Source organism: Hyperolius riggenbachi, chromosome 5 (assembly GCF_040937935.1).
Source record: "Hyperolius riggenbachi isolate aHypRig1 chromosome 5, aHypRig1.pri, whole genome shotgun sequence".
NCBI classification, from domain to species: domain Eukaryota; kingdom Metazoa; phylum Chordata; class Amphibia; order Anura; family Hyperoliidae; genus Hyperolius; species Hyperolius riggenbachi.
The window spans coordinates 255688478-255712187 of NC_090650.1; the positions used below are offsets into that span (position 1 = coordinate 255688478).

The following is a 23710-nucleotide window of genomic DNA, read 5'->3' on the forward strand; positions in this document are numbered from 1 at the left end:
AAATACTATATTTTGTTTTATCCATATTGTGTTTCTAAAAGCCAGAGGACTTGTAGGAGGAGATGGTGTTAAGACAGTGGGGTAAGCAAGCTATTAATGTAGCTTTATCACGTCAAAAGCAGACACATAGATTTGGGTTTTGTCAGCATAAAGTTAATACTAGATATCAAACAAACTGATAAGAAACATTTAGAAGAATGAGTATGAAGTAGAAATCTTTACATTTAGCAGTCTTGAACGCTGGGAATTCTGTAATTCAAGTCCAGTTTTGTATGTTTTTTTGCTTACTAGATGTTTTGTTATCAGGTATTGATATTCATGTTGATCTTGGTTTTCTTTTCATGCAGCTTTGAACAGCTGAAAATCGGAGCCAACAACTTGAGAAAACAGGCAAGCAAGAAAAATGAGGGGAACGTTGCTTATGTGAAAGGAGGTCTTAGCACTTTCTTTGAGGCGCAAGACGCATTGGCAGGTAAAAGGCTGTTTAGCTATCTTCTGTGAAAACCCATTAATTATATCTGCTGGTCATGCTAGGGTATGTGCGCATTTCTTTTTCTTTTGTTGTGCCAAAGTTTAGATGGCATGTTGATAATTTTTCATCTTTACAAACACTCGCAAAATAAATCACCAGTCATGAGGGGCCCAGTATGGATCAGATACATACCCTTATATAAAAACATAAGCGGGAATTCACATGTTCTTATTTGTGTTTGATGTTGACTCTCCATCACTTCATCATCTAAAAAGTTGGATAGTGTCTGTAAAATATGTACTTGACTTTCCCTAGTTAATAAAGTATTTCTGTCAGTACAGGAACCAGTCATTATTTTGCTCCTCAAAATGCTCTGATGTTCGGATTTGTCCAACAGGCAAAATGTCACTATGTTTATCACTTATAATAAAACCAACACCAGTATGCAGCTTTCTTGCAGCAGTTTGGGGCAAAGTGCTAAACGGATGCTTTGCTATCTGTTGGCTATTAATATAATTGTTTGCGATGGAGGGGTAAGAGGAGGGACAATGCGACGCACAAAGGTGTGGCAGGAATAAGGGGAGAAGTATACTATAGTCTCAGCCTGTGCTCGGATGAGATGATCTGGCATTTCGGATCGCTAGCTGACGCATTGAGGCTGTCGTACAGAAGCTAAATTCTTGGCAGCCCCGAACTGTTGCCGCATTTCCTGGCAATTTGTCAGAATGCTGACTTAAAGAGAATCTGTATTGTTAAAATCGCACAAAAGTAAACATACCAGTGTGTTAGGGGACATCTCCTATTACCCTCTGTCACAATTTCGCCGCTCCCCGCCGCATTAAAAGTGGTTAAAAACAGTTTTAAAAAGTTTGTTTATAAACAAACAAAATGGCCACCAAAACAGGAAGTAGGTTGATGTACAGTATGTCCACACATAGAAAATACATCCATACACAAGCAGGCTGTATACAGCATTCCTTTTGAATCTCAAGAGATCATTTGTGTGTTTCTTTCCCCCCTGAGGGGGGAGTGCATAGCAGAACCACAACACTGAAGAACTTGGCAGCCTTCCAGACACAGGCTGACAAGTCTGACAAGGGAAAGATACATTGATTTATTACAGAGACTGTGATAGTACAAAGTGCTGCAGTAAGCCAGAACACATTAGAATAGCTTTTGGAACTTGTAGGATGATAAAAAACAGGATGCAATTTTTGTTACGGAGTCTCTTTAAAGACACTCTGAATAATATTTATAAAGCTTGCTCTGACCAGTTGCCTCAGTCGTGAAGCATCTACCGTTTGTACAAGGCTTAGTGTACCTGAGGCAATATGTAACATAATGAGATAAACATGTGTACTGTATATACAGTACAAAACATTAATAACCAGGCTGTTTTACTTGTTTTATTTTGCTGCCTGAAAGAGTTAATTTATAGGCAGGGAAGTGACAGCTTCTGTTTTATACGTACCTTGTCGGAAATATAGTAAACATCACTGATGAGCAAATTACAGCCATAAATGTTTTCCTGGCAGAATACAACTTCTGAAGGCAGTGAGAGATAAAATACATGAACTATTGACCTTTTTCTAACTCTGAGACACTTAATAGGCTGCCAGTGAGTAGAGACAGTAAAACAAAGCTACTTTGTAAATGTTTAAATATGGGCAAAATGGTGGCGCATGCTTAGGTGATTTCCCCATTAGCTCCTCTGCCACTTCAAACAGGAACCTAAAGGGTTAAACGTCTGAAGGGCCACAGGGGAAACCTCTTTTATTTGGGATCTCTCTCATCCACTGCCTGGGGGGGTAAAAAAAAGCTCGACTCTCCTGAGAAAGCATCACATCCTATCACAGGGACTCGCAAGAGACAGAGGCTGTTGCTATTGGCTCTTTGCTCCTTTCTGCTTCTGTGAGTCACGGCTCCCGCACAGTCTCTGCACTGTTTTTGACATATCAGAGCTGCTGGTAATCATCGAACATTATACTGGGCTTTGCCGCATGCTGAATCCTTGATGAATTGACATTTGCTGACATTTGTTGAGGTGTTTACCGCACAAGTCGATAATTTACCTCACTGCTCTGTAATTTCAGCTTGTCATGTGGTAACAGCCTTGATGAAATGACATTTTACAAAATGCTCTGAAAAATCAGCAGTTTTCAGCATTACCAAATGCGGTAATGTTTGATGAATTGAAGCCTTAGTCCAGTCTCCACTGCAGTCCACGCTCATTATAACATGTGCGTTATGCAACTAACCACTGTGAGCCTAGCCTCAATGACAACCCAGCTTGCATCACTGAGGCCAGGTTTATCTGATAAGGATAAGCCAAGAAAATAACACCATACTCTAGATAGCTGACCAACATGACCTTTTTCTTTCTATGTAAACATTTCTAAATTCCAGGAGACAAATGACTTCAGTATTACAAACCAACTGTTAGTGGACAGGGGTGCAGCTAAGGTTTTTGTGGCCCCAAGCGGACTGCAGGCCGAGGCCCACAACCTGCGGCGCGCGAAGCGCGCCGCGCCGAAAAAAGGGGTGTGTTCATTGCGCGGGAAAGTGGGCGTGACATGACATGTGGGTGGAGCCAGGGTGTGGCCATGACATGTGAGTGGAGCCAACTGCATGATGCTTACATGTCAATATGGACCAAAAAAACAAAACAAACATTTCAATGTAGAAAGCGGTAGACTTTACCCCCCCCCCCCCCCCCCCTAAAAAAGAAAAAAAAATACATAAACAAAAAATACATAAGTAGGACATTAGACTATGGTAGGGATTAAATGGGGAGCTCCTCTGAGAGCAGTCAGTGACATGGCTATGTACTTTGTAAAGTGCTGCACAAGAGGTCACGGCGGTAGTAATGCACTAGCACAGAACGCTGTGATATGCAGGAGCAAACACGGCCAAGCATGCACAACAGAGCACACAGCCAGCCCGGTACACCAGCTCCAAGCATGATCGCAGCCAACAGTATAGGTGCTAAGGTACGTCAGTGCGGCGCGCGTAGCGCGCCGCTGCAAAAAAATGGGCATGGTCATGACATCATGTGAGCGGGGCTAACATAGGTAACGCATAACAGTGAGGCGGCAGGCCAGAGTTTCCTCCCACAACAGTTAGGCAAAGTTACTCTAATGATGGGTACACACTGAGATTTTCTGGTCGATTTACTGTCAGATGGATTATTTCCAACATGTTCGATTTGCTTTCCGATCGATTTCATATTAAAGTGCACGGAAATCGATCGGAAAATGCTCGGAAAACAATCGAAAAGCAAATCGGACATGTTGGAAATAATCCATCTGACAGTAAATCGACCAGAAAATCTCATAGTGTGTACCCAGCATAAGGCTCCCTGCACACTGCAAATCCGATTTGCGATTCCAATTTTCCCTGAATGCTAGCAACAGAATAACGCAGAAAAAACAGCATGCAGTAACGATTAAAAATCGGAATCACATGCAGTGTGCAGGGAGCCTAAGAGTAATTAGACATGCCACAAACTATAAGGAAGCAGTGTTTCTGCCATGATGTGGTGAGAAAGAAGATTTGCATCATGGATGCGCAGATGATAAATCAGCAGAAACTGCTATTTATTAGCATACCATTTAGTAATCATGAGATGACAAAAGAATGTCAAATGCTGCAACAATGATCCCAAAGCAGCAAATGTAGCCAACTATGACCATCAAGTAATAAATGCAGCAACCATTACCTCTGACATATAAACTGCAACAACCGTTACCTCCGACACATCAAATGCAAGAACCATTACCTCTGACACATGATATGCAACAACCAGGGCTGTGGAGTCGGTACAAAAATCTTCCGATTCAGACTCCTCAGTTTATGAAACCACGACTCCCGACTCCAACTCCGACTCCGGGTACCCAAAATGGCTCTGACTCCGACTCCTTAGTCTAATACTTAACAGGGCTGTGGATTTTGTACAAAAATCATCCGACTCCTGACTCCGACTCCTCAGTTTATGAAATCAACGACTCCAACTCCAGGTGCCCAAAATTGCCCCGACTCCTCGACTCCGACTCCATAGCCCTGGCAACAACCCCTACTTCTCACACATGGTATGCAAAAACCTTACTTCCGACACATAATAAGCAACAACTATTACCTCCAATGCATGAAATGCAAGAACCATTACATCTGAAACATGATATGCAACAACCCCAACTTCCGACAAATGAATGCAGCAAATGATTTCCCTAACACATGGAATACAGCAAACGTTACTTTTGACATATGAAATGCATCAAATCGGAAATTAGGAAAATATTACCTCCCACACGTTAAAATTCAGTAAGCATTATCCACCCACACATGAAAAATACACATATAAAAATGCAGCAAATGTTACCTTAGACATAATTTAATTAAATGTTCTGGCCCACTGGGTGCTGGCGGGATGGAGCTGCTGAGTAGGGTGGGATAGTGAAACTGGATGCGGCTGAGAGGGCGACACTGGGCGGAAGGAGGGTGACATTGCCTGGAAGGGGAGGAGGATGACACTAGTTGGGGAGGAGGATGACACTAGGTGGGGAGGAGGATAACACTGGGTGGGGAGAGGGTGACACTGACTGGGTTGGGAGGTGGGTGATACTAATGGGGTGTGGAGGAGGGTGACAGACACTAAGTGGGGAGGAGTGTAATAGGTAGGTGTCCCAGTAAAGGTAGCTAGGCGTAAATAGGCACCCCCGTAAGTAGCTAGGCGTAGGTAGGTGCCCCTATAGGTAGCTAGGCGTAGGTAGGTGCCCCATAGGTAGCTAGGCGTAGGTAGGTGCCCCCTGTAGGTAGCTAGGCATAGGTAGGTGCCCCCATAGGTAGCTAGGTGCCCCTATAGGTAGCTAGGTGTAGCTAGGTGCCCCTATAGGTAGCTAGGCATAGGTAGGTTACCCCATAGGTAGGTAGGTGCCCCATAGGTAGGTGCTCCATAGGCAGCTAGGTGTAGGTAGGTGCCCCATAGGTAGCTAGGCGTCGGTAGGTGCCCCCTGTAGGTAGCTAGGCGTAGGGAGGTGCCCCATAGGTAGCTAGGTGTAGGTAGGTTCCCCCATAGGTAGGTAGGTGCCCCATAGGTAGCTAGTCATAGGTAGGTGCCCCCTGTAGGTAGCTAGGCGTAGGTAGGTGCTCCATAGGTAGGTAGGAGTCCCAGTATAGGTAGCTAGGTGCCACTATAGGTAGCTAGGCGTAGGTAGGTGCCCCATAGGTAGCTAGGCATAGGTAGGTGCCCCATAGGTAGCTAGGCGTGGGTAGGTGCCCCATAGGTAGCTAGGCATAGCTAGGTGCCCCTATAGGTAGCTAGGCGTAGGTAGGTGCCCCCATAGGCAGCTAGGCGTAGGTAGGTGCCCCATAGGTAGCTAGGCATCAGTAGGTGCCCCCTGTAGGTAGCTAGGCATAGGTAGGTGCCCCCATAGGTAGCTAGGTGTAGCTAGGTGCCCCCATAGGTATCTAGGTGTAGCTAGGTGCCCCTATAGGTAGCTAGGCATAGGTAGGTTCCCCCATAGGTAGGTAGGTGCCCCATAGGTAGGTGCTCCATAGGCAGCTAGGTATAGGTAGGTGCCCCATAGGTAGCTAGGCGTCGGTAGGTGCCCCCTGTAGGTAGCTAGGCGTAGGGAGGTGCCCCATAGGTAGCTAGGCGTAGGTAGGTTCCCCCATAGGTAGGTAGGTGCCCCATAGGTAGCTAGGCATAGGTAGGTGCCCCCTGTAGGTAGCTAGGTGTAGGTAGGTGCTCCATAGGTAGGTAGGAGTCCCAGTATAGGTAGCTAGGTGCCACTATAGGTAGCTAGGTGTAGGTTGGTGCCCCATAGGTAGCTAGGCGTAGGTAGGTGCCCCATAGGTAGCTAGGTGTAGGTAGGTGCCCAATAGGTAGCTAGGTGTAGGTAGGTGCCCCATAGGTAGCTAGGCATAGCTAGGTGCCCCTAAAGGTAGCTAGGTGCCCCCATAGGTAGATAGCTAGGCATACGTAGGTGCCCCCATAGATAGCGAGCGGGCAGGGAGCAGGGGTAGAAGGCAGACAGGCGGGCAAGGAGATTGGTGGCTTTGCCGGGAGTCATGCACCATTTGTACTTCCGGTTCCTGCAGTCCATGTGGAACGCAGAACCGGAAGTATGCGGCGCATACACCCGGCTTCAGGGAGGGTGGGCAGAGCAGTGGGCGGGGGCGGAACTAAAGCGGCCAAGCAGCCGCTCTATTGGTGGGTGGGCAGGGACAGAGCCTTCCCCTCGCCGGAGTCTGCCCGCCCCCTGAGCCCGTACCAAGAAGCCGCTGCGGCAGGACAGTGACGGTGTGACGTCATAACGACGTCACGGAGACTCCGAGGCCCCTAAAAACATGAGGCCCCAAGCAGCCGCTTGGTCTGCTTGGTGCCTGGCGGCGCCCCTGTTAGTGGAATGATTACAGGCAGGATAAAGCGGTAGTTATACTGTGCAGCAGTCACTATGTATTCAGACAGCAAACCTTGGAAGCATTTTCCAGTATTTAGAATTTATTCTTATGTTACAATAAACTCAGTACTTGACATACCCATTTGGCTTTTAGTACTGAACCAGTTAGACTGAGGTTTTTTTTTTAGTTAAGAAGAAGACTTTTCTGCCATTAATAAAATGTATGCAAATTTATTTTCATATTGGGAATTAGGTGACTATATGGATTCCAGCGAGACTTTGCCTGTCAGTGAGCTATTGCCAAAATAAATCACATATTGTAAAAGGGTTAAAATCGGCATATTGCTGCTGTTAGGTGCCATTTGTCTGCTCATTGCTTTTGGATGGCCTGTGCTTGCCCGATCTCCCTTTTCAACTGCTGCAAAGTTCTGCCCAACACCCATGATTCTCCTGCTGCCCTCCTCACTAATCCCCTCTCCTTGTAGGCTTCGATTTTGGACTGTCTGGAGTGAGTGGATATGAGCAGGCATGACATTTTATACTCCTTCATCTCTTTGAGCATCTCCTTTGTAACTTTAGAGTATCCTTTTAAAAAGTTCATGGTAGTGTCTTGAAGATTAGGAGCTCTTTCCTTTACCGACAGGAGAGACACTAGGGGTCTGGACAGACTCCCTAATGTCTGTAACCAGGACCTCTCATCTGGGTGTACTGTCACATGGGTTCTATGTCAGCTCATTAGGCATAAGAACATAACAAATTGTTAAAAATGTTGTCTTTATCTAAGAGACCTTGAATTTTGCAGTGTACTTTGAGAGGGGTAACTACTTTTTACATTCAGTGATTTTCTGTGTTTCCAGAGAGCTCCTAGTTGCCCCCAACGCCATCAAACTATATCCACATTGAATTTTGTGATACTGATATATGTAGATATTTTGAGGCAGTATTTGTCCAATTTTTATTCCTCTCATTACAGCCCAACATCAGTGGTCTTTTCAAAAACAGAGTGACAAGCATTTATTTGGCCCACCATTTTATAGTGTTTTAATCCTCTTACGATTGCCTCCATCTCATTTTAATCATCTACTGTATTTGTAGCCACAGCACACGTGGTCCCCACTCATTCCTATGATATGCCAGGGATGACAGCTTGTTGGGCATAGAAGGGAAGGCTTGTTGGGCATAGAAGGGAAGGTCATCTCTGTGGTCAAGAGGTGTCTGCTGCCCGATAATCACTGAAAGTAGGAAGGACTGGTGATTTGATTTTATGAGCATACTCGATTACACTTCTGCTCTTGCCTCATATTCTTTAGATTATTATTTAGTATTTATATAGGGTCGACCTCTTCCGCAGCGCTCTGCAGAGTATGTCTTGTCACTTAATTGTCCTTCAGTGGGGCTCACAATCTAATCCCTACTTGATGCTGTGAATACACGGTACGTTTTTTATTATCAATCGAGCCGCTGATGGCTCGATTGATAATATCCGACGTGTCCAATACCCCGCAGGATCGATTCCGCGCTCGATACCGGCGGGCAGGATAAAAGAATAAACGAAGCGGAAGACAAGGAAGCGCCCGCGGGGACAATCGGGAATCGATCCGGACGAGCAGGGACGCGCTGTAATCGAGCCAGCGGCTCGATACTAGGTACAGAAATTCACAGCATTAGTCATATGTCTATGTATCTATCATGTTGTGTATGTATCGTAGTCTAGGGCCAATTTGGGTGGAAGCCAATTAACTTATCTTTATGTTTTTGGGAAAACCTGAGTCCCCAGAGGAAACCCATGCAGACACGGGGAGAACATATAAACTCTGTGCAGATAGTGCCCTGGCTGGGATTTGAACCGGGGACAACATTTTGTTTACAGCTGAATTTACCCTTTTTTAATTAACTAAAGAAAAAAAAAACGTTATTGAAATTGCACATAAAAATTGCATGGCAAGCAAAAAAGTGTCATATACTGTAGTTACGAAAGGTAAGCAGTCCCCCCCCCCCCCAAAAAAAAAAAAAAAACAGATAGCAATTGGTAACAATTAGTGCTGATATATGTATCTCTCACTCAAAAAGAAAAAGCAAGAAAGGCAGTATTAACTGTCAAAAACATTCCTACTAGAGACCAGGGCTGTGAAGTCGGAGCGGAACAATTTTGGGTACTCTGAGTCGGTGGTTTCAATAAACTGAGGGGTCAGATTTTTTTTTTAACCAAATCTATAGCCTTTGTAAAAAAATAGACAAAGAAGTTGATGTCGAGGAGTCGGAGCAATTTTGGGTACCTGGAGTTAGAGCTTTCATAAACTGAGTAGCCGGATTATTTTTGTTCCAACTCCGTAGCCCTGCTAGAGACAGAAATCTTGGAGACAATATTGGCCTCAATTCACTAAGCTTTATCAAACACTTTATCAAACGTTTGATAATTTACCTCATGGATAAAATCTAATTTTTAATTCACTAAGGTGTTATATATTTATCAAATGTTTTATTGATAAAACCTTCAATAAATCTATAACACTTTAGTGAATTCAAAATGAGATTTTATCCATGAGGCAAATTTATCAAATGTTGGATAAAGTGTTTGATAAAGCTTAGTGAATTAAGGCCAATGTGATCCTTAAAGGGGAACTTCAGCCTAAACAAACATACTGTCATTAAGTTACATTAGTTATGTTAATTAGAATAGATTGGTAATATAATCTCTTACTCGCCCTGTTTTAAAAGAACAGGCAAATGTTTGTGATTCATGGGGGCTGCCATCTTTGTCATGGGGGCAGCCATCTTTTTGGTTGAAAGGAGGTGACAGAGAGCAGGAGACACAGTTCCGCCTATCCTGTGTCCTGATCACCCCTCCCAGCTGCGCACACTAGGCTTCAAATGTCAAATTCAAAATGTAAGAAAAAAAAATTGCACCAAAACAGCAGAACGAGAGCAACGATATCAGAAATCCCATCATGCTTTGCACAGCATCAGGGGAAAAATGCCCGGGCAGTTTTCTTCTGTGCATCTAAAAATAAGGCTTGTATAAGAGAAACAAAGTTCTGATGCTGTGAAACTGTTAAAGAAACACAAAGCCTTTTCAGTGCTGCTGAGTCGATTTTTAGTCTGGAGGTTCACTTTAATAAGATCAGGATCAACATTATCATTCGCAGAAAGGCAATTACCCCAAAGTGTTGCAGAGACGTGCATCGGGAGAGGAGAGGGAAAGCTCTATAGGACCCAGAGCCTTACCTCTCCTTAGAGGGAACCTAAACTGAGAGGGATATGGATGTTTCCTTTTAAACAATACCAGTTGCCTGGCAGTAGTGGTTAAATTACACACCTGAAACAAGCATGCAGCTAATCCAGTCAGAGCACCTGATCTGCATGCTTGTTGATGGGCTTTGGCTAAAAGTATTAGAGACACAGAATCAGCAGGAGAGCCAGGCAACTGGTATTATTTTAAAAGGGAAAAAATCCATATCCTTCTCAGTTTAGGTTCTCTTTAGGTAATTATCTGCCTTTTGTTTTGTTTTTTTCGTTTTTTTACAGACTGCCTTTACATATAACTATAACTGTGGGATATCTACAAAAAAAAGTCATTTTTAGGAGGAGGAGGATAGATACAATGGTTTATCTCCTCAGTTTATTTTCACCTCGGATGTCCTTTAATGTACTTGTTAATTGGGGACCCCGACTGACCTCTTTTTAATCAGCTGCCACATTAGCGTCTTTTTGCACTTTGTGATCTACTCATTATTTTCTGGCAAGTATCCTTAAATTAAACTGTAGACATCTGTGGGATTATTTAATTGCACGGGCAGCACGGTGGCGTAGTGATTAGCGCTTTCGCCTTGCATCGCTGGGTCCCCAGTTCGAATCCCAGCCAGGGCACTATCTGCAAAGAGTTTGTATGTTCTCTCCATGTCTGCGTGGGTTTCCTCTGGGCACTCCGGTTTCCTCCCACATTCCAAAAACATACAGATAAGTTAATTGGCTCCACCTAAAAATTGGCTGTGCATCTCGCGTGGTGTTACGCCCTTTGGCGTGATGTCACCACGCTATGTAGTTTGCACTGGCGCAGACACGCGCAGCCGGCGTCATGCGGACAATAGTACGCATGTGCGTACTTCTACGCATGCGCAATGCATCCATGCGTCCGCTTGTGCGCATGCGTGGCGTCCTACCCTTGGCGCCAAACGGCCTATTTAATCCAGCTAGCCTTGTGCATCATTGCTGTCAGTTCGTACAGCTTGCTAGCAGTAGCCTGTGTCTCTGCCCGCTTGTATCCTGATTGATTCCTGTTGTTGACCTCGGCCTGTTCCTGATACCGCTTGACCTCTGCCTGCCCCGACCTTTTGCCTGTTTATCGTGTTGCCTGAACCCAGCCTGCCTCGACCCTCGGATTGTCTTACCGTTTTGATTGAACTCTGCCAGCCCCGACCTCGGAACTCCCTGACTACGATATTGCCTGCTGATTTGGTACCTTGCATTTTCACATTGCAGCGTTGCTGTTCTCTGAACCACTGTTAGGACGACCTGGAGCGCAACCTGGTGGGCACTAGGCAGCGAAGTCCTTTTGGCCCCAGTGGGCCTTAGGGTGAAGACCCGTGGTCACTTAGACTCTGTGCTCTGGGAAGTTCTTTTCCGCAGTGGTAAGGTCAACAGTACTCCCTGTGAATCATAACATCCCCATTGTTGTATGTTTTTCACATTGTACAGAGCCACGAACTATGATGGTGCGCTATAACTAAAATTTAATAGTCATTTAGTACATAATTCTGGATGCCGACTTACATACATTTTCTTGATTTCAGCATCTGAAATCACTTACTATATCTATATATTGGTATGTTACCCCACTCTTCTAGTGATGATTAGCCTAGCATGTTTATTATGCAGAATTCCCCTCCCAGAGCATTTTAGGAGACCAGATGGTATTTCTGCTGGCTTAGGAGCACACAGTAAACAAACATTCTTCAGTGATGCACCTGCCAGCAAAAAATGTCACCACCTATGATAAAATTCAGAATGTAAATTGGAGAAAAAGATTTTATAATGGGCAAACACAGACTAAGTAATTTATAAATGAATATTGTAAAAAAAGAAAAAAGTAGCTACATTATATTCACTTAAGCTTCTCTTTAAAGATAATCCCAGATAATCCCAGGTGGGTTCTAAGAACGCGAATTAGCACACAGAGGCTGGGTCTGCATATACCACCCAGCCTCTGTTGCTATAGTTATCCCCCCACAGGCCCCACTACGCTCTGCTGTGCCCTCCATAAATAATATGCCGAGCTGTCGACACGCAGTCGGCTGTTTACCTTCTGTCACTCTCGCCGCTCCTCAATAGCACCGGTCCCCGCTCGCGTCCCTCCCCGCTGATTGGAGGGAAGTGACGCAGGCGGGGACCGGAGCTATGGAGGAGGCCGGGGAGCGGCGAGAGTAGCAGATGGAAGGTAAACAGCCGGCTGTGACACGCTGCATGTCGACAGCTCGCGTATGATTTATGGGGGGTAAGCAGAGCGCAGGGGGGCCTGTGGGGGAAGGGGGGAATTAGTATAGCAACAGAGGCTGGGCAGTATATGCAGACCCAGCCTCTGTGTGCATTTCACATTCTTAGAACCCACCTCGGGTTCTCTTTAAGGCATTATGAAGTAGATTCCTATATAGTAATGTCTCCCAAGGTACATTAGTTTTTGAGAGATGAGGACAGGAATTGTGCAGTGTACTCTGTAAAGCCCCTGGGAAAATGTGTCAACACTATGTAAATACATACTATTAGTTCCTTTACATGTTTAAAAGTTTTGCAATTCAATTATGGTTCATCTTATGCTGCACAGGCAGTCTGACTGAAAAGTTAACTTTAGTTATCTGACCTAATCTTTTTTGACGTCAAATACTCAGAATACTTTTGCGCACATTAACATGTTTCCTATTGATTCATGTGAAATGTAAATTTTGCTTTATCAACAAGCTTTACTGCATGAGAACACAAATACAATTTGTAGAAAATGGATTTGGGAAAACCCGATCAGCATAGTACAGATGTGCGATACAACTGTCAAACTAGACCAATGACAGAAAAAAACAGGGCTGTGGAGTCTGTACAAAAACCTTTAACTCCGACTCCTCACTGTATGAAACCACCGACTCCAACTCAGACTCTGGGTACCCAAAATGGCTCAGACTCCGACTCTGACGTCTAATACTTACCATGGCTGTGGATTTTGTGCAAAATCACCCGACTCCGACTCCTCAGTTTATGAAATCACTGACTCCAACTCCGGGTACCCAAAATTGCTCCGACTCCACAGCCCTGGAAAAAACATCAAATGTAGCTAAATATGAAATTAACAACTAGCATAAGAAAAGTATAAAGCAAAACCTCTTGCAATGTCTAACAGTACAACAATAAAACATTAATTGAATCTCTGAACATCACAGAAAAAAAGTAATCTGCCTGAACTCACCAGCTAGGTTATTGCAAACCCATGGGTAGGCTGCCTATACTAACACCATTCTTGCCAACTGAACAGGAATTTAGAAAAGCTACCTGATGTATTGTTGGCCAGTTTATCCCTTTGCATGATCACATCAAGTTTTTATTAAAACTGAGAAATAGGGAAAAGGGAAGATTTCCAATTAACTGCAATCATCCATTAGGCAGCCAATAAAAAGCAATATATCGCCCTTTAAAGGCTTTAGATTATCGGGATCCTTGAAAATAATCTTAAATGCTGGTTTGGTTGTTTATATTTGTAATGCCAAAGGTGCAAAGTAGATGCAAGAACTTTGTTTTTTTATGGCTAATGATAGGTACAGGAGATTTTTTACAAAACAACAGTGCACGTGGATTATATGGAGCTACAGATTCTGATTCAAATTGAACCACAAAGGGTTATATCATCTGAGGCAAACCAGCTAGCAGCAAGGTGGTAAGCAAGAAAATAGGACCATAAATTATGGAGGTTCAATTGTCCTTGATATATTGATCTACACAAAATCGGTGTTTTGACTCCCGGAGGCTTACCATTCCAAATTTCAAAATTCGGATTTGTAAAGAATCAAGTAAAGGTTTATATACTTTAATAAATGAGGTTCTAAACAAATATAAAATATTACATAATGACCGTTATTATTTTAAATGTTGTGGTAGAACTCATTATAAATTTGCCTAGTCATTGGTTGTTGTTTTCAGCCAACTTCTCTAACAACCATTGTTCTATAGTGTACTTTCTATAACTCTGTGCCAGATGCTGTGGTCATATGACCCCAATTCTTTGCATTTGTATGTATATGACTGGCAAATAAAAGTCATTGAAACTAAAATATAAATAGAAGTAGGGAGGATAACCATAGCCATGACATTTTATCAATCTCTTAGCAATGATAAGGTATGGGAGATCAATTTAGGAAAGTTACATTCAAATAAGGTGTTGGATGATGAAGTTAATGTAATCCCCAAATAAGGAAGAAAGTAGGCTGACCAATGGAAGGGGAAATTAATTTAAGTTTACAGTCCTGAGCGGGAAAGTTAATGGGCAGGACATTTTACTTTTGCATATTCAGTACTAATTCAGAAAATCAGGGCTGTGGAGTCGGTCCAAAAATCCACCGACTCCGACTCCTCAGTTTAGGATTCCACCGACTCCGACTCCACGACTCCTCTAATTTGCATATTACAATTTTGTTGATTAAAAGTATGTAACATGAAATTTGTCTCTTAACTGCCAACGCTTAGGAATTTTACAAGACAACTGAAGTGAGAAAGATATGTAGACTACTATATTTATTCCCTTTAGACTAAAACTAGTCCTTGGTAAGAGTACTTGTAAAAGGTACAAACCGGAACAAAGAACATCTATCAGGCCCTAGGCAATGTAAGTGTGGGTACATGTAAGAATGATGTACAGGTACTCTGCAGGGGAATGAGGAGATTGTAAACAGACAACACCTCTGTGTTCAATGTGCACAGCATTCTCAGTGGATTCCCTGCAGCTCTGGGGGGAGTGCATATGTAGAGTATAGTACTACTGCGTAACAAAGTAAACCTGAGACAGATGAAATTAAAGTTTTATACATACCTGGGGCTTCCTCCAGCCGCCTTCAGGATAATCAGTCCCTCGTTGTCCTCCTCCACCACCTGGATCTTCTGCTATGAGTCCAGGTACTTGAGCCAGTCAGGCGTAGTGCGCATGCACACACTCTGCCGCCAGGAGCATACTACACCTGTGCAGCACTATTGCGCAGGTGCAGAATGTTCCTGGCTGTGGGAGCGGCATGCGGCCGGACATCGCTGACTGGTTGAATTACCAGGACTCATAGCAGAAGATCCGGGTAGTGGAGGACAGCGAGGCACTGATTAGCCTGAAGGGGGCTGGAGGAAGCCCCAGGTATGTATAAAACTTTACTTTTCATCCGTCTCAGTTACCCTTTAATTTGTAGTCACCAAACCAAATTTTAATAACATATCAAATTATTTTATTTCATCAGCAAAGGGAGTGCATACATTTGCATAAATCAGCATCAATGCAGAATTATTTCCATCTCATTGACCATCTCTATTAGTGACACAGCTACACATCAGGCTTTATTCTTACAGCATAGATGTTATTTAGTATATATAAGAGATTCCTGTGTACACATCATATATACAGTCACAATCAGATATGTATATCTGACCTTAAAAATACGGGGACTGCTTTATTGAAGCAGCACAAGTAACTAATTTTGATTGGTTTATTTCATTTTTGTGGACTAAGCATAGCTATTACTGTATATATACTGTATATATACATTATTTTTAATGACTATTATCTAAGAAATAGAACATTTTATCATATTTTCTATTTTAATTACAGTTACAAATTCATTAGGAGTCGGAGTCGGTGCATTTTTTCCCGACTCCGACTCCAGGCACCCAAAATTGCCCGACTCCACGACTCCGACTCCACAGCCCTGCAGAAAATATACCAAAGCCATCTAAAACTTTCATTAAGGTTAATAGTTGAGTGAGAAATAGAAAAACGTCAGCATACATTGATAATTTAATGGTTAATGAACCTTTCTGATGACCCTTGATATCTTTAAGGGTTGTAAGCAGTTGCCAGGGGTTCCAACATTAAAGACAACAGGGCGTAAGTGACAGCCCTGACAAGCTCCTTTAGGCTCCCTGCACACTGCAAATCCGTTTTGCGATTCCGATTCCGTTTCTGATTTGCAAATCCAATTTTCCCTGAATGCAATCAACAGAAAAACAGAGGAAAAAATGCAGTAACGATTAAAAATCGGAATCGGATGTAAAAACCGATTAAAAATCGGAATCGCATGCAGTGTGCAGGGAGCTTTATACAGGGTAATAGAATCTGAAGTTAGGGCTTGTTCACACTATGAGCGTTCGTGGGGTTTTTAAGCGCTGACTATTTTAGAAATTTCCCTAAAAGCGCTTGTGCAATGATTTCCTATGACAATGTTCAAATGTAAGCATTTCGATTTAATTGATATCACAAACGCGTTTCCTGTACCTTTTTCTGAGCGCTTTGGCTCAATGGAATGTATAGGGAAATCGCAAAGTGCTTGAAAAAGTGCTTTGTATAGCGATTTCCCCAGCACTTGTATGAATAAATACATTGTATTTATTCATTTCCGGGTGAAAGAGTTCACTTCCTGACTGACGTCAGGAAGTGAAAATATGAATCGCTTTGCAAAAGTGCTTAGAAAAGCGCTTTTCTAAGAGCTTAAACAACTCTGAAATCGCTCAGCGCCGGGGTTTTATAAAAGGCCTTGATGAAATTAAAAAAAGGTATAGGAAAATTATGTTCACCGGTTTGGAACAGATAAGACCAGGAAACTGTGTAAAAAGCTATAGTAAGGTCTGGACTCGGTAATAAAACTATTGTCCGTCAACAAAGCATCCTGCGTAATGTTAATAGCAAGCTTAGTGTTATCAGATGTTTATCTGGTGGGTATAAAGCCAGTTTTGTCGGAGAAATTTCATGATATTCTGGGACAACCTAGCAGCCATTATTTTGGGTGGTAATTTGATATCAGTGTTTAAAGTGTACCTGAGGCAGCACAGGGGAGCAGATGGGACAAAGAGGCATTTTCCCTGGTCCATAACATGCCTCTGTGTCCCCTAGGCGCCACTCTCTACCCCCCGCCCTGCTGTCACCCCCAAAAATTGCAGAAAAATATGGGAAAGAATAGGCAAAGCCATAGAATGGCATTAAGTAATCCTATTACTAGGGTAAATGAACAAGTGATCAAGACTAAGCTATGAAAAAGGCGTTCAGTGCACACAATATATAATGCAAAGAGCCACGGAGGTCCTTCAGGCAGACAAACAATCATGGACCATAGCAACACTTTTTGAGGGGGTGGGGGGAGTTGTATTTTTGTGAAATCTTGTCCTTGGATCTGTACAGCTGATCATTGAAATAATAGTTATGCCTTATAAGAATATTGCTTGTACAGTGTATTATGTCCATTTAAAACTTTTGTAATTGTTCATGTGGAAATAATTAAGAGAACCTGGAATGTATTGTGCTTTTATAGGGAATCTGAAATGAAAATAAATGTATGATATGATTTGTATGTGTAGTACATCTAAGAAATAAAACATTAGCAGCAGAGTTATGAGTATAATATTGTTTCTCTAATTGTCATCCGGGACAACCTGAGATCTGGTCCCGCCCAGGATCTGGGGAAACACACCAACAAGAAGTTTAAAAGCCCCCGCCCACCCTCCATCCTCAGTTCATCTGTGTTTCCATGACGGAAACACCTAAAGGAAGCAAGCTCCCGTTTGTTATTTTTCTTGTGCTCACCAGAGGGTGAGTCTTTTTCCCAGAGGAGGCAGAGGACGGTGGCGAGGCGTACAGGAGGTAACGCTAGCCGCGGACCTCCTCTAAGATACATTTCAGCCAGGTATTTGGTCACCGTGCGGAGTGTGGCCAGAATACCCTCCCTTCCTCCGTCAGACGCCGGCCCTGCAAGGCGCATCCGGTCTGACAGCCGATCCAGCCAATCCAGAGAGGCGGAAGTGACGCGGCGGAAGTAGTCACGCGGCTAGGGGAGGAGGCGGAATTCGGAGAGCCAGGAAGTTGAGTCAGCGTGTTCCTGGCGTCTCCACGAGTGCACCGCTAGCCAGAGAGGATGTCGCAACCTCAGCCGCAGCAGCAGCAGACACAGCGGGAGGCAGATGCGGCGGCCAAATCCTCTTCCCAGGTGCAGCCATCCGGGTCTGGGGTGGTAAGTCCTCCAGTGGAGGATATGTTGTGACTTTACTTATCACCTCAATATGGCATATCTCAGTGGATGTCTTGTCATGTGTTTTTTTTCCAGGCAAGGACTGAGCCCAAAGTTACTGCACCACCTAAATATAAAAGATGTGGTTTATGTAACACATAAATTGCCCTAGAGACCCCTAGGAATATATGTCAGGCCTGCACTGACGCTATTGTGGTTTCAGAGACTTCTAATATTTTGAAGGGAGTAATGGAATCAGTAAATAAAAACATGCAGGAAACTTTGGACAAATTTAAAGAAAGTTTTGTGCCACCTGCTATGGATCCTCTTCCAGGTCCTTCCAATATTGCTCCCTCTCAACCTTCCATTATTCCCGACATTTTAGGGGTTGAGGAGGGGGAGGATTTATCAGAGAATATGTCACAGGAGGAAGGAGAGCAGCCCAGATCAGAGGGAGAGGAAACAGTTAAAACTCCCAGATTTTTATTTTCTCCTGATGAGTCTTCTGAATTGCTTAAAGCTGTGTATGTTACAGAGCAAATTAAGGAGGCAGTTCCTGAACTTACCCCTCAGGATCAGGTGTATTCAGGTCTGGGTCAGGCCACGGGCAGGGTATTTCCTATCCATAAAACTCTGCAGGAAATTATTACATCCCAGTGGCAAAATCCAGAGAGACCCTTGTTTATCCCAAAATCGGCAAAAAGAAAGTTCCCTTTTTCACAGTCAGAAATTGATAAATGGACTAAATGTCCTAAATTAGATGCGTCCCTATCCAAATATTCCAAGGATTCGGACTTATCCTTTGAGGATGCTGGAGTCCTTAAGGATGTGATGGATAAGAAAGTAGATTCACTTCTTAGGAAAGCATGGGAATCTGCTGCGTTTGGCTTCATCCCAGGTATTTCGGCCACCTGCATTTCCCGTAATCTTAGAATATGGATGGACAATTTGATTGAACAAATTTCTAAAGGAGTTCCACTAAAAAATTATGCAGCCTCTCTTCCAGTAGTTCTTAAGGCGGTAGCCTTTTTAGCCGACGCAGTTACAGAACTTATTCGTGTATCAGCCCGTACGACAGCACTTATTAATTCGGCTAGGAGAGCAGTGTGGTTGAAAACCTGGGAAGGAGACCAGACATCCAAAAACAAATTATGTGCCATTCCATTCGAAGGTAATCTTCTTTTTGGCACAGGTTTAGAGGAAGTACTTTCCCGGTCAGCCGAAAAGGGGAAACCATTCCCAAATAAGAAGAAAAGCTTTAAGGGTAAAAGGCCTTTTGTCCCTAAAAGACAAGAGCCAGAGCTAACCAAAAACAGGAATGTGCAGAGGAAATGGTCCTTTCCGAAGGGGAGAGGTAGAGGGGGATTCACTCTCGGGAGGACTGATCCCCCCAAACCAGGTAAATGACTCTCTTCCAGTAGGGGGCAGACTTCTTTATTTTCGGTTAGAATGGGAGAAATTGAATCCCAATCCGTTTGTTTTTCAGATTATAAGTCAGGGTTATCGCCTGCAGTTTTCTGTCAAGCCCCCTCAGAGGAGATTTGTTAATCCAATTCCGAAAGATCTGGCGAAATCCAGGGGTTTGGAATTGGAAATTCAGAGACTTCTAGAGAAAAGAGTGATTATTCATGTTCCCCAGGAAGAAGTATTCCAGGGATACTACTCCCACGTATTTCTGGTAAAGAAAGCCAACGGGAAGTTCAGGTTTATTTTAAACCTAAAGTCTCTCAATCCGTTTCTGACGTACAAGAAATTCAGGATGGAGAGTATATATTCAGTAAGGTCCCTATTGCAAGGCAAGGAATTTTTTGTCTCAATAGACCTTCAAGACGCCTACCTGCACATTCCGATTTTTGCGGCACATCAAAAAATTTTGAGATTCGCAATCAGAGCTCCCTCCCACATTCGTCACTTTCAATTTCAGGCTCTTCCATTTGGAATAGCGTCAGCTCCGCGAGTATTCACCAAGGTGCTAGCAGAGGTGATGAAGGGATTAAGGCTTCAGGGAATTTCGATTGTCCCTTACCTGGACGATCTTTTGATATTTGCGGAGACAGAGGATCTAGTCAAATCCCACAGGGATATTGTGATCCACACACTGGGTCAGGTGGGCTGGATTGTGAATTACGCCAAGTCGTCTCTAAATCCGACCCAGGAAATTACTTTTCTAGGCTACAGAATAAATTCTTTAGAAAAGAAGATCTTCCTGCCGACAGAAAAGATTGTAAAGATACAGTCAGAGATAAACATTTTGATCAGCCAAGAGACTTCGTCTCTCAGGCAGATTATGAGAGTGTTGGGTCTATTTTCAACAGCAATCCCGGCAGTCACTTGGGCCCAATCGCACGGGAGAGAGCTTCAGTCTCTCCTTCTTTCAAATTGGGACAGATGCAGGGAGTCCTTGGATCTACGAATTCTGATCCCAGACTCAGTCAAAATCGACTTAAGATGGTGGCTGAGCCGAGAGAACTTGGAGAGGGGGAGATTCTGGAGGCAAAACGATCCAGTAAAGATTTTTACGGACGCAAGTTCTTGGGGCTGGGGAGCAACGGCATTGGGCAATCATGCCCAAGGAAGTTGGTCCCAGGCTATCAGCAGGAAGTCATCCAACTTCAGAGAGCTTCTGGCAGTTCAGAGAGCTCTTCTATTTTTTCAGTCCCTAATAGAAGGGAATCACTTTCAGATCTTTTCGGACAATATCACGACGGTGGCGTATCTCTCAAAGCAGGGGGGTACAAGATCAAGCGAGCTCATGTCTCTCTGCGCGGAGATTCTCGTATGGATAGAACCTCGGGTTCTATCGCTGTCGGCAGTCCACATAAGGGGGATCCTCAATGTGGAAGCGGACTTCTTGAGTCGTCAGGAGGTGAATCAATCAGAATGGGAACTTCATCCAGAAGTTTTTCAACTGATAACAGAAAGATTTGGGATCCCGGAGATAGACCTCTTCGCATCCCCAAAGAACGCAAAAGTAGCAAATTTCTTCTCGCTACACAGATGCCAGAAGTCTCTGGGGTTGGATGCACTCAGTGTCCCATGGAAGTTCAAGCTTTGCTATGCTTTCCCTCCAACTCTGCTTCTTCCTCAGGTACTGGGAAAGCTTCAAAAAGAAAAAGTGAAATTGATTCTAATAGCTCCCCAATGGTCAAAAAGACCATGGTATGCAACAATGTTGAAGATGTCAGTGGAACCTCAATTTCCTCTGCCACTTCGTCCAGATCTTTTGATTCAGGGGCCGCTCTCGCACCCCAAGCCACAATTATTCAATCTGGCAGCCTGGATCCTGAAAGGGTAATTCTTAGGCAAAAAGGTCTTTCAGAGAAAGTGATCGAGACATTGATGAAATGCAGAAAGCCGATAACTCAGAAGATTTACCGTAAGGTTTGGAAAGTTTATTTATCATGGTGTGATGCTCATAACAAGAACCATACGCTATCGAGCTCAGTTCTGGATTTCCTCCAGGACGGGTTTGACATGAAGCTGGCACCAAGTACTCTCAAGGTACAGTGTTCAGCTCTATCCATTCTGCTAGACAGGCATTTAGCTCAGGAAGAATTGTTCAGAAATTTATTTAAAGCTTTACAGAGATCAACTCCGGTGAAGCAAAAGATTTTTCCACAATGGGATTTATCTCTAGTCCTGAATAGTCTTATGAAAAGCCCTTTTGAGCCCATTGAAGATATTGATATTAAATTTTTGACGCTTAAAATAACTTTTCTCATTGCAATCACATCAGCTAGGCGCTTAGGTGACTTACAAGCTCTTTCCATTAAAGATCCTTTCCTAATTATCTGTCCTGACAGTATTAGACTCAGGTTAGACCCGGCCTATCTGCCAAAAATGTCTTCAGAGTTCCAAAGGGCTCAAGAAATTGTCGTTCCCTCTTTTTGTGCTAAACCCGCGGGGTCCAGAGAGGAGAGGTTCCATTGTTTAGACGTCAGACGTTCCTTACTAACCTATCTTGCCAGATCAAGAGAATTTAGGAAGTCTAGCAACCTGTTGGTTTTATTTGCAGGGAAGAATAGGGGCCAGCAGGCATCCAGACAAACCATCGCAAGATGGATTAGACAGATGATAGCTTTGGCATATGAGGGTAGTGATTGTCCCTTTCCTCCTAACATTAAAGCCCACTCAACCCGATCTTTATCCACATCATGGGCAGAAAGGGCAGGAGCTACCATTCAACAGATTTGTCAAGCGGCAACTTGGTCGAGTGCATCTACTTTCATCAAACACTACAGAGTGGATGTGTTATCTCAGCAGGATCAGTCGTTTGGCAGAAAGGTGCTCCAGGCAGTGGTCCCTCCCTAGGTGAGATGTTTGTCTTGTTAAGACTTCTTGCCTATCTCTCAGGTTGTCCCGGATGACAATTAGAGAAAGACTCCTATTAGACCTACCGGTAATGGAGTTTCTGATTGTCATCCGGGACAAACATCTATAACCCTTCCCTTCTCCTGTCTCGCACCTTTCTCTGTTAATTTCAGGAGCACAGGGTATTATCCTAATAGTCACCTTTAGGTGTCTAGTTTTTTTCCTTCATCTTGGTGTTTCTAGTCTATGTTTACTTTCAGACGCACTGAGGATGGAGGGTGGGCGGGGGCTTTTAAACTTCTTGTTGGTCTGTTTCCCCAGATCCTGGGCAGGACCGGATCTCAGGTTGTCCCGGATGACAATCAGAAACTCCATTACCGGTAGGTCTAATAGGAGTCTTTCCAGTACAGGAAGATTTAAGAAATTCCAGTTATCTATGAAAAAGAGCTTCTTTGAGCTCCATGACTTTGGCAGAGAGCTCTGTCTTCTGAAGCGTATTACCTCAACTGTATGTCATTGTATTTTTTGTTTTTTTTCTGCAGAGGAAAATTCAAAAGGTCATTAGCCTGCTCTGTGAAATCATTTAGAATGCTGAGTGTAGTGTGTAAATTGCAAATATTAGAGAATGATGAAATGCTATAAAAAAACAGAAAACTATATAATTAAAATATGGGACTATTTTCTTTTGCCGTTAAATTTCTTTTAGTTATCCATTACTACACATACAATTCATAAATGTAGAAAAAGAGAGCCCATATATATAGCACCACTCCAGGAATATTAGATATAACAAATTTTATTGGAAAAAATATATACCATATGATAATTGACACAATGGAATTTCAATATATAAAAACAATTAAAAAAGACCACATTATCCTAAAAATACAGCTGCAATAATAAATATAATCCATGTATGTATTTATATACAACCATATGAGTGGAATAATTCCTGTATAATATATGCCAACTGAATGGGCTGCAATTTAGAGCTCACCAGTGGTAGAACCCGGGTTCAGTATATACATAAGGTGCATGAAAACATTAATCAACAATCTATGTGCAAAAAGTACTAAGTGCAATAACATTGATGTGCAAAAAATTTGCTGACTGCAAGATAATGACAATAGGAACAGCCCAAAATAAAGTGCATAAAGGGTAGAAGTGACAGTGTAAAGTAAGATACTTAGCCTAGGTCGTTATGATACTGGCAGCTGGAGCAAGACTAGGATCCCCTCAGACATTCCACCATGTTCGCGGGCGTCAGAATTGTTTCCTATTTAAATGTATATGACATCTTC

At 43.3% G+C, this 23710-nt stretch overlaps 1 protein-coding gene across 1 annotated transcript in view; it reads left to right on the top strand.

The window, feature by feature from the left end:
* EXOC2 (exocyst complex component 2) overlaps positions 1-23710 on the top strand; it is a 290595-nt gene that overhangs the window by 65793 nt on the left and 201092 nt on the right. Inside the window, exon 5 of the mRNA XM_068236811.1 lies at positions 348-472. Within this exon, the coding sequence (XP_068092912.1) occupies positions 348-472 (125 nt within the window). The remainder of the gene's footprint in view (positions 1-347; positions 473-23710) is intronic.